The sequence below is a fragment of the Pimephales promelas genome, chromosome 20 (genome assembly GCF_988280905.1).
Source record: "Pimephales promelas chromosome 20, fPimPro1.hap1.1, whole genome shotgun sequence".
Classification (NCBI taxonomy): domain Eukaryota; kingdom Metazoa; phylum Chordata; class Actinopteri; order Cypriniformes; family Leuciscidae; genus Pimephales; species Pimephales promelas.
In genome coordinates this window covers 23,784,701-23,796,901 of record NC_142788.1, presented here as the reverse complement: position 1 = coordinate 23,796,901, position 12,201 = coordinate 23,784,701, and the positions used below count along the sequence as shown (strand labels likewise).

The 12,201-nt window shown below is 37.2% G+C and overlaps 1 protein-coding gene across 19 annotated transcripts in view; it reads left to right on the top strand.

Annotated features, from left to right (window-relative positions):
* The window catches only part of eya4 (EYA transcriptional coactivator and phosphatase 4), a 74,190-nt gene that overhangs the window by 35,518 nt on the left and 26,471 nt on the right, over positions 1 to 12,201 (top strand). For 17 of the 19 annotated variants that reach the window (XM_089124636.1, XM_089124638.1, XM_089124637.1 and 14 more), the window contains one exon: positions 9,380 to 9,451. In XM_089124636.1, the coding sequence (XP_088980762.1) occupies positions 9,419 to 9,451 (33 nt within the window). In that variant the 5' untranslated portion in view covers positions 9,380 to 9,418. Of the gene's footprint in view, positions 1 to 4,895; positions 5,258 to 9,379; positions 9,452 to 12,201 lie in introns of those variants that run through there. The other 2 variants (XM_089124639.1, XM_089124651.1) reach the window with 2 other exon arrangements.

The window sequence follows — 12,201 nt, the reverse complement described above, 5'->3', positions numbered from 1 at the left end:
TTCTGAACAACCAACTTAATGCAGTCAATGGCTCCCTTGTCATTTTTTTTTGTCTATAGCACTGATGCATCTTTAAGGTGTATGTCAAGCCCTTTATTCATTTAGCACTAAGCATGCCTTGTGATACTTTAATGGAAAGTCCATGTGTCCATGAGAGAGAGAGAGAGGTTCTTTAGGTCCAGCCGACATGCTGAGTTAATGGAAGTAATCCTACACCCTAATGAAATAACAATGGTGCTGGACAGGACACACACACGCACACAAACACACAGACACAATTCCTCTCTGTCGCTCTCTCCTTCCCCTGTCTCTCTGTCTCGCTATTCGGATATGATGTGCCCTCTAAACTCAGATTATGTGCAACTGTAGATCATGCATCACTGTTGTGACCTCCAGACCTCACATATAAAAATGTGTCTAATCGCTGGCAAAGATTTTATTCAGACACTTCTGTTAGCTTTAGGAGGACAGTGACAATCTGTAAGTGATTTGACCTTTGCCCTATTAGTCGATGTTACCAAATTGGTTATTATTTGTTTGCCTGTAGTACCTTTTTAATGAACAACGTATTGCTTCAATGGGATTTAAAGCCTGGCAAATGAAACTCTACTCTGTCAGTTCCAAATATTTATGATTTGACCCAGAGTATCCAGTCTCGATGCAAAAAACAGAAGTCAGAGTCTACACAAACACATGTACATGATGGCTTATTTTCAAACTGACATTCACTTAGAAATAACTGTTCTGAGTCAAACAGAAGCGTATGCATTCTACTGTGTGAGGAAATGTCGTAAACAATTTCCAGTGGGGAAACTTCACTCTCTCCCTTACATGCAAAGACACATGGAACCCAATACCAAGATGTCTACATCAGCGACAATTCTGAAATAACAAACACGTCAAAAGTATTTCTGTCACACACTCCTCTTCGCTCTCCACCTCTGTTGATTGTTTCTGACTCGCAGAATTCATCCTGTAAGTGCTTCGGATCATGAGCGTTTTTTTTTCTGGGCTCCTTTCTTCAGGTATTAACAGAATTTATGAGGTGTTAAATATTTCCTTTGTTCCTCGAGCAGGCAGCTGCTGGAACCATCAGAGCCCACACGGCCGGCCCGAGTTCATTAACCTGCTTAAGGAGCCTGTCTCTGGGGCTCAGTGACCACAGTCCTCCCCTGTCTCCCTTCTCTGCACTTATCAGGGGTTTGGTTACAGCACTTGAACTACTAATGAAATCTATTAAATAATGTCTTTTCATTACAGTCCGTCATTGTAATGAAATGCAGAGGACAACTAGTGCATGTTATACTTTACGGTCAAGCCACAGTACATCAATTACACTTGAATAACAGACACAAGGCGCTTTACAAATAAGTCTCGGACGGCGTGTTTACAGAACACCAATAAGCCTTTAGAGGTCATAAACAGTCATATTTAATTATACTGTTAGTCAGAGCTTTTAATAAATGTTTACCTGCTACTCTGTGCAACTGGGAGCTTAAATTACTTTTTATTTCAATTTACTATTTAGTCATTAACATTTTGTAATTTGCTACTAAATAAATGTAAAATTTGGTCATTTACTCACCCTCATGTCATTCCATTGAGATTTGTGTATCAGTATGAAGTGATAATGTCTTAGTAGACTTAGAATACATCAATTGAGTTAATTTCATGTTACTTTTGAAAAACAGCTGAAACACTATTTAAAATATCATATTTTTTTAAACCGCAAGAGAGATATTGTAAATGGTTGAGGGTGAGTAAATGATTACATCATTTTCGTTTATGGATAAAAAAAGTACATATCTGAGGCTGCAAAATGAAGATTTTTTACAGTGCTTATTGTTTTTCATGCACTTATTGCACAATATGTGGGCAACATAGGCTTATGCGCGTGCTGTTGGGGAGGGGTCATAAACTGTGCGTCTTTACGCCAGCATGCCAGATGCAACCCCATTCGCGCCCCTCTCGGTGTATTTTTATTCTTTGTTTGACAGGCATCTTCTGGTTCTACCATGTCAGCACTGTGCTGTGTGCAGCCAAAAGTTTTGCGCAGGTCTATAAATAAGACCCCGCTGAGCGCATGTTAGCCCAAAAGTATGGCCTGCCTGCACTTGCTCTTAAAGACCTTTGGACTGATTTAATTTTTTTTCTTATAATTAGAAGCTTTCAATGGTCCAATTCCTTTGAACTGACTTCCAATTTCACCAAGCTCTTAAATATAAAGCTGTTTGAAAATGACATGTGCAGAGGTGTGTGTTCATCTCCCTGGTGTTTTGGGAGAGTGTGATGTTGTTTCTTTCCTGATGTTTATGGAGCCAAATTCTCATGCAGCATGTGGAGTTAAGCTTGCAGATCAACAGCAGCCCCCTGCTAGTTACATTCCACCCAACAGCATGAAATTCTTGTTTTCTTTCTGTAACAGTGTGTCAGTCAAACATAGCCCAATGTGGCCCTCAGGAGCATCATTTTTCAGGGCTTGAAGAGGAGTCTGGCTGACAGAGAAGTGATCGCTGAGCACTTTTAAACGGCGACTTGCTTCATTGTGGAGATTTATTGCTTTAAGTTGCTCTCTTTTAGTCTTTCTAGTTTCTACCTCATTGGATTTGCTCGTAGGGATGGGCAACGATTAATCGCATCCAAAATAAAAGTTTGTGTTTACATAATATATGTGTGTGTAGTGTGTATAATTAATTTGTATATATAAATACCCACACATGTATGTGTATATTTAAGAAAAATGTGTTATTAATATATCAAATATTTATATTTTTATATATAAAGTATATACATGCATGTGTGTGTATTTTTATATACAAATTAATTATACACACTACACATACATATATTATGTAAACAAACTTTTATTTTGGATGCGATTAATCGTTGCCCATCCCTACTGGTATCCATACAATAGATTTTTGAGGTGAAAGGTTAAAAAAGCTGTTAAGTTACTTTTTTTGTACAGCATCTGCAGAGACTTTCTGCCATTATGCCATTTTGTACCAGACAGATTTGTGGTTAAGAGGTTGTGGTTGTTACATGGTGCAAATTGCTGATTACTTTTTTCAAGTAACGAGTAAAGTAACTCATTACTTTTAAATTTAGTTATTTTTTTCCAAAAAGTAATGCATCATACTTTGTTTCCCCCTTGACTGGCAGCTCTCCTATCCCCATGTTGAGAGAAATGGGGAGTAAGTGCAGAGGCGTTGTGCGCGCTGTGTAAACATGATGGTTATTGTAGTTCTAGACTAAGGGGCCGTTTACGCGACACTGTTTTCAATTAAAAACAGAAAACGTTTTAATGCGTTTTGGTCGTTCATTTCAAGTGTGTCCGTCTGGTAGCATAGTACAAACTATGCGCCCTACCTCAAGTTACATCATCCAAAAATGTCACCGCCGTAAGTCGTCTTGTTTGTTTTTCTCAGTTTCTAAAATATTTGACTTATGGAACTCTACAGCAAATTAAAATTTGATCGAAGGGATAGGTTTAGGGTTGGGGGGGTAGGTTTTTAGCTGTAATTACCAATTTTATTGTATAATTTATTTTGTGTGTTACCAATAACTGTAATTTCATACTTATATATAAGTTAATCTTACAAACATTTCATTTTACTTCAAAAGATTGTTTTAGTCAGTGACATCCACGCTCGTTTGTTTGCAGGAGGTGTAACTTGTAGTAGGTGTAATGTGCTGCGGCGTGGTTTGGAGTACTGTAGGAAAAAATGTGTAGAAAACAATGGCGTTTTGGGGACCAGAAAACACAAACTTTTGGAAGACAACCTTTAACGTCTCCATGTAAACTACAAAAACATGAATTTGTGAAAACTGTAATATCCATGCGCATGCGTATTATATGTTAAGTCTATAGGTGCATAGTGTTTCTTTACAAAGTGACGTCGCCAACTACTGGCCTGGCAGTAATTCAGTGTTTTTAATTGTGTTTGCGGATCCATGCGAATTGCAGACAGTTTTGACAACGTCTGTATGTGAAAAACATGAAGAAAAACGTTTCTGTTTTTAATGCGTATAGTTGTCGAATATGTATACATACAGTAGATATGTGTGTTATTTTGGTATAATTGTCTTGTGGTAGAAGAATTATTTTGATGTTGTTTTTATTTGTAGGTATGTATGTATGTATGTATGCATGTGCGTCATGGTGTATTCATGTATTTTTGTGGGTAAGATTTGGATCTTGGGTCTGTAATAAAGGTTTTGATTGATTTGATTGATTAATATTCCACAGTTAGGCCAGTTGTTATTTCATTATTTCATTTTGTGACCCATTAAGCCGGCACATGAATTTAAACATTAGGTTTCTTAAGACAGCATGAAAGGTTTTGTTTTTTAACAACAATCCATAATGGTTGTTAAAAAACAAACAAGCAAGCGAAGCCTAGGTAATGCAATTGGTTACTTTTTTAGGTACTTCTGATTTAGGTACTTCAACTTCTGATATTTTCACCCATTTTTTTTTTTTTTGTCTTTGCTCTCTGATCTTCAGCTGACTTTTCCTGTCGTCACGTTAGGACGTGTTTTATAAACATGAGCTATTTTAGTGGTTTGGCTGGTCTAACTTAGTGTTGATAATTGTTAATTAGATGAGCTCCATTTTCTTGCTGCTTGGTCCATTAGGGTGGAAGTGGAAGTTGAAGTGCAAGATTGCATAAGTGTGAGTGAATCTGATCCCAAAACAAGGGTTTGACTTGGTTGTTGTTGTGTGGCTGTGGTAAATAAAACTGAGCTGATCACTCGGACGAAACTATTAATAAGAGCCTCATCTCTTGGCCCTTGTGCTGTGCCCCATTACTGGCTTGGGTGCGAGCCAACAGCAGCACCCCGCATGGCAGCTGCGCGCATGCGCATTACTTGAGCGCTCTCGCCCCGCCGCTGCAAGAGAACTTTAATAATGAAGTAGACCACGGAGTGCGCGTGTGCTCACGTTAACTTTAGGAGCTTAACTTAAAGGGGAAAGCACGGCTAGTGTAAGGCAGAGCTCCTCGGAGTTTGGGTTATAGTGGTGATCTGTCGGTTGGAGCGTTCCGCTCCGGTGCGGCCAGTGCAGCTCTCATGAACTTAGGGAGGACTTCCCCGCGAGCTTCACTGACAGCGCGTGCACTGACTGGCGCGAGCTGTTCCTCGCGCTTCACGCAGCTCGACCACTTGAATATTTTTGGATGAGCATGTCAACAGACTGAATGCGCACGGATCTTCTGGAGAATTTGGATATCGTAGCAACGCACAACTCCTAAGCGTAAGTAAAGAAACCAATTTGAACCATAAAATAGCTCACTATTCATTCTGAAACTTTGAAAGTTTTGCTAAATATTTACGTGACTACTACATACAACGCCTAAAAGCAGTTTTGGAGCACCTGCTCGCGCCTGCGCCTGAGACTGAACTGTAACCTTCTTTAAGAGCCCTATATTTCAGAGTAATTTCTGCTTTCCACATTAAACCACCTATAGCAATTAATATAAAATAAATCTACAAATTATAACTGTTCAAAAATGTGTACGCACTAATATGGAAAGTTTAACTGCTCTCTGAAAATTATTAAAGTAAAAGTTGTGCTAAAGAGTCTTTTTTTTATTGATAAAGAAAATAGATTTAAAACAGAAACGCCGACCAGAAAATTGTGACGCGTTATATGGGTGGAAAACAAATATGTTGTTAGGACAATGATGCTTTTGTTCACTTATCACGATTACACGGATTAGATTTTTCTGTTTCAAATTTCGATTTATTTGGTCAACAATCACATCGTTTATTTTTTTAATTTTTACTTCATGCATGCTCAGTCATTTGCACAAAGTCTATGTCTTTAGAACAGTTCTTTAGTATAGGCTAGACACATTTTTAATTTACTGGGTAACTTTTCCTTAAAGAGTTCTTCTGAGTTTCTTGGGTGATTCCCGTGTCCGTTTGGATATCGCATGCCATGTCCGTTTTCTCATGCACGTGGAGTTTGTGTTTGTATTTGATACGGAGGAAACGGGAATATCATCCCGACCCCGAAGCAGCTTCATTGCGCGTTGGCCATTGGTCGCTTTCTCGCGCTGTCGATAGCAGCTCGAGCCGATACCGGAGAAGGAGCCCGGATTAGATTACACACTTAACACGAAATAATTCACAACACACAGGTCGCTCTGGTGGCTGGTAATAAGATGGATTGTACTAGCCAACAATTACATAAGAGAATACCAGTGACCTCCTCTTTGGCCATCTCCAGGCCTCAAACATTGGGGGAAAACTCGTAAGACTTGTAAACATTTAAACATTTGAGCTATTCTTAAAGATTGCAAGGCACATTTGGATTGAATGGTGGGACAATATCTTAAACGCTTTTTTTCCTAAGTAGATTATGTATCGGTATTTGATTTGATCACTAAGTAGGTTTATTATTGAATCTCAAGTCTCAGTGTTTTTTCTTTAAAATAATAAATGAATAATTTATTTTAATTTGTAAATGTGAACTTGACGCATGCATCACTACTTTCGTCAGCTCTATGTTGTCATTAATATTAAAAAACAATGACATAAGAGGGTAGTCATATTATGGGGAGGCCTAAGGGTCAAAGGTAGGGCTAATCACCCATGGAGGTTTGAATGTTATATCGCACCTTGAATGGTTAAAAATGGCTTTTTAAGATCCACTTGGATGGCATTTTATATTTCACAACAGTAGTGATTAAACTGCAGGTGACTAAAATAATGCATACATTTTTTTTTTTTTTTTTTTTGAAAATTAAGGCTCTTTAGTTTGTCTTAAGAACCTTAACACCTTAGACGAGTTGAGCTATGTGGTTCTTTGGATGTCTTGATTATTATATAGATCATCAGCATATTGTGTTCTGGGGATTTTAAAGTGCCAGAACAGATGGTTTTCTGAACAATAAAAAAGCTCCCAACTGGAAACTTAATTTTAAAGTGTGCTTTTACATTGAAGAAGAGACTTTAGGCAATGTCTTTAAACCAATGAGGGCTATCTATAAATTGAAGAATGAAATCGGTTATAATAATAACAACAACAAATAATGAATCTACACTCATATTAATTGGAAAAAAAAATCACATTTAGACAAATTCTTTTTCTCAAATGAAAACTGTTTCTGGTCTTGCTTGTTTATTTATTAATAGGCGGTGTGTTTTGTCAGTGGAGTGAGCTCTGATGATTTAAAGGGAGGAAAACAAAGGCTTTAGAGTATTTGGCTTTCCTGCGCTCGTGCCGCGGCTGTGTCGAGGTGTGCGCAGAATGCCGCGCCACTAAACGCTCCGCATGCTTTCATGACAATAACAGAAAGCGCGCTGGCTCTCTTTGTTATTTTAAGACGGAATGGCCTGCTCTAATTGGACCGTTTACAATCCCTAGACTGTTGTCTTTATGTTTACTTTTTCTTATTTGACTAAATCAAATGTTTGATCTGGGATAGATGCATAAATTGGCTTTTGATTTGAAAAATAAGTGTTGACAGAAGGGAAATAAATAACAGCTCCTCACCATTACATGGTTAGTGCAATGTGTCTTTTGCTACTTGGCTTGTCCGTCTGTTCATTCTGTGTGTGTGTGTGTGTGTGTGTGTGTGTGTGTGTGTGTGAGGACAGTAGGCTCAGAGGGCACTGAGTGATAACAGTAAAAATCAATGCTGCTCAGCTCATTCCCCCGCCTGAGTATTAAAGGCTAGAATTTCAGAACACAGCTTCACCAAGCAAATGAAAAATTCAAATGATCTGCTCTTCAAGCTGTCCTTCAACTCTCTTTCTCTCTCTCACACACACACACACACTCACACAGGCATGTATACAGAAGATAGTGGAGACTTCCCATTTACATCCATTGATCTTATATGTCACTATAATCTATAAATATATGCTGCCATATATATATTTCTAAGCAGAAGCATCACGACACTTCAAGCTGATCCCTCAGGATTTTGAACAAAGTCAAAACTTGTTTCAGTGAATATTTTAAATTTTTGGTAGAAACAGGTGTTAGTCTAATGCTTTGACAGAAATCACCAACTCACATTTTTTGTACATTTGGGCAGTTCAATTGATCAAATCAGTTCAAATAATTTATTTTAAAATGACATTTCATTTTGTACCCACATTGTCCAGCAAACTCATAAATGGTGTAAAAAGACAATGTTCTGCTGGCTTTAGAACACGTTGCCCCCTTTCATTTTATATATATATATACAGTATATATACAATATATGAAGAGTTCAGATGCAAAAGCCTCTAAGTACCATTTGAAATTTTCTTCTAGAATGATCATTTTTATCAAGCTTGTATATTTAAATTCAGTAATTTCACTTAAATTGCAATGAGGATTACCTATTAATTGTCATTTAGGTTAAATTACTGAACTTGAAAATGCAAGCTTGATAAAAATGACCATTTTAGAAGAAAATTTCAAATGGCACTTAGAGGCTTTTGCATCTGAACTCTTCATATATATACGTATATATATATATATATATATATATATATATATATATTACTAGATAGTCTAATAGTAAATTTTCTTATTGACTAGGGTATTTTGTGAGACAAGACTGTAAAAAAAACTGTAAACACAAGTAAATTCATAAATAAATATATGCATGATGCCAAGATTTTATTTGGTGAATAATATATATATATATATATATATATATATATAAACCTTTTCCTTTTCCTAGTATGTTTCATATTTGTAATTAATAATAAAATAATATTTTTAATCAAATAAATTTCAAATTTTCCATATTTTTTTTTTAACAGTTTTTGATTTTTTTTTAGAGACTTTTAGACAAATTTCATCTAAGGGTTTGTGAACCAGTGCTCTGGTACCTGCAGCAGGACAGAAAATAAACCTATTCTCCTGATCCCGATGCTTTCAATGTCTTTCAAAGAGATTTTGAATAAGAGTGCTTTTCATTACTGAGGCCTCGGGAGGTTTCAAAGCAATTTGCCTCAGTTTCAAGCTTTTAAATGACAGAGGAAGGATGGGAAAAGAGAAAGATAAAGATGGTGGGTGGAAAGGGCTTTACTGGGAGGTACAAGTCATGGTGAGATGGTTTTAGTGACTACTGCCATGCTAGCATCACCACGACCTGGACAGCTTGGCGTTTTGTGTGTATTGAATAAGTGCATTTGTGTATGTGTGTTACATTGATTACATTTCTCTCTACCCATTGTTTAATGTTTACTTCTGTAAATGATATTTACTTCAGTCTGGCTGGATATGATACAGTGAAGTTACTAGACTTCTTTCTTCCCCTCCTACACGCATATACCCACAGACACAAAGGAAGAGAGAGAGATACGAGAGAGGGATGCCTATGCATTGTATTGTGTTTTTGGAGATTTTAAAAGCATCCTTCATTTGCAGGTGTCTGGACAGTAGTCGAGGGGAGTGGAAGTTCAACTGATGGAGAATACACAGGAGCTGAATGAACAGAGCGTGAGTGAACTACAACTATTAGATGTGTTTTACAACATTATGGCTTTTATACCTTATCTGTCAGAAGATTATCTTAATTGTTATCTATAATCTGAGAAGATTTTCTCTTCTCTTTCATTGTCTGTGTATTTAAGTTAACACTCCACAAATTCAGAATTTGTCAGTGTGTTGTGCAGTATCATTTGAAGATGAGTTGTATGGATATGGATAACATTACCAAAATGATTCTCTCTATACCACTTTTTTGGGTTATTATTTACTTATAGCAGCTAATGAATCAAAGGTCTTGCACATTCACAGGTAATAGCTTACTTTGGCGTTGAAAATTAAGATAAATACATTTTTTCATAAATTATGTTTTGTTATATTATATTTATTGTATAAATAAACAATAAATATAATATATTGGTCTGCTCAGAATGTTGCTTGGCCAATCTAATTTCGAGGACCAGAACTAATTCTAGTATAAATTAGATTATTAAATTATTCATATATTGCTTTATTTGATATAATTTTGCAATATATTCACTGGTGTTTTTGAGAAGGTTTCTCCAAAAATTAAACTTTCTATTCTTTTAAAGAATCCTGAAAAATGTGTATCACACTCGAGAAAGTACCTAAAAAATTGCCTCCTGAAAAATGAATGATGTTCACTTTTTATGATAATGCTGAAGGATTTCCTGTAAAGAATCAATCAAGGAACTCATTTCTGGTTTGGCGTTGCTATCTAAGGCAAAAAAAAAAAATGTTGGAAACTCTGGTCTATACAATGTGATAATTGAAAAGTTTGATTGTGCAGTTTGAAGTGTGAGCCTGTTTGTGTGCATGAATAAGTGTGTGTGTGGAAAGGCCACCCAGGTGTGTACTGAGCAGCGTTAGGTCTTTAATACACAACAGATGTGAGCTGAAGTGTCGAGCACAGTAGCCATATGGCCACCGCAAGTCTGAGCAGTGTGACATACGCACACATAGTGACAGTACAACACACACACACACACACACTGTTGAAATGATTTCAGTCTTTCTCAGTGTGTCTTTTTCAGTTTTTGTGCTTGTCTGTTGAATAAATCCATTGGGGTATTTTTGTTGGAAAAAAGATTTTTTTTCTATAACATATCCATACATGATTGCTCTGAAAAAGACAGACAGGCGTCCATAATCCAGATGAGGACAGATACTGATCTGGGGGTGTTTGGGGTAATGGACGGAGAGGAAGAGGGAGTGTGGGTGGAGGGGGGTGTTTTGTGACTCATGGGATCAATGCTTTTGGTTCTGGAGAAAAATAGCAGAGGAGTAAAATGAAAAGGGGGGTGTAGCTGCAGCCTTTTCCTCTGGTGCAGTCTGTGCCCCAGAGCCCCAGAGCAGAGACCACAGACAGAGAGAGAGGACTCAGGTTACACACACACACACACATACACACACCTACGAGAGGGAGGAAGAGGGGACGAGGCAGAGAGAGGAGAACAGAAAGCAAGGCTTCACATTCACATATTTACACCTCCCAATTTAATCAGCAAATAACCACAAATAACGGAGAGTACAAGTTGTAAGTGTGTTTAAAGCTACTGAGCCGACACAGTAATATTTCTAAATATTCTAGACTGTGGAAAGAAGTTGTGGGCTTGATTTATAGCTAAACAAGCACCCTGTCTTTAATGTCAAGTAGCAATCCAAAAGCAGATTTGAAAAGGTTTGATGAAAAAGTGAACAAGTTTGTTGGTCATCATTTCTCTTTATAAAATTATAAGTCTCAAACTCGTAATAAAATTCACATCATCCCGATGGTTATCTGTTTATCTGCACCTGTGGCTTGCACTGTAAATCGACTCTCATCTCACTTAAAATCTCACTTATATGTCTTAATTCCCTTGATCTGGCCTAATGCAGTAGATATACACATCTTAATTAGTTAACTATTTAAGATTACTTAACAGATCACATTTTACAGCTTTATAAACTAGAGTACCAAAAGTCCCAGGTTCTTTATCTATACTGAATGTTTAGGTATTAGGGTTTTAAAAAGATGGGTTAAACACAAGTTAAAGGTAGGGTAGGCAATTTTGGAGCGGCTAGCAATAACTAGCTAGCTTTGAAAGCATGAGATCCCACCCTCCCTTCAGAGTGTTTTTAAAGCCACTCCTCCTCCAAAACACACAAACGCACACATCAGAGTGCAAAGCGTCACAAGACGAGATGGCGTTTAATTACCTAATGTCTCAAAGCACATAACATTACAATAATGTTTGGAATAACACCGTTTAAATGAACGGCATTTGGTAACGACGTTATATTTTCAGTAATGGGGTAATCTAACTAATTACTTTTCCCGTCGTTACAACGCCGTTAACGTTACTGGAAGTTAAATGTGGTGCATTACCACGGGGGTCAGTTTGGTTTGAAATGTGCTGGGGACAGACGCATTCGGAAGTGCATTTTCAGAAGTGCTGAGTACAAAATTGTCAAACTGTGCAGCCTCTCTGCTCAACCCGTAAATAAATCCATCGATTCTGCAAAAGTTGTTTGAGTTCTTAAATGGTCTGGTAGATCTTTTGCCAAGCGTGTCAGAGGTCAGATATTTTTTTTCTCTAATCAAAACTTAGTATGTTCATCAGTGTTTACAGTCTATATCAAGCAGGGACACGTTTGTGTGCATTTTATTTTGTGATTTCACCAGAATGAATATTAACTGGACATGTTTTATTTATTTATATTAGGTACATCCGTGCCTCATGACGAAAAATCGACGCCTA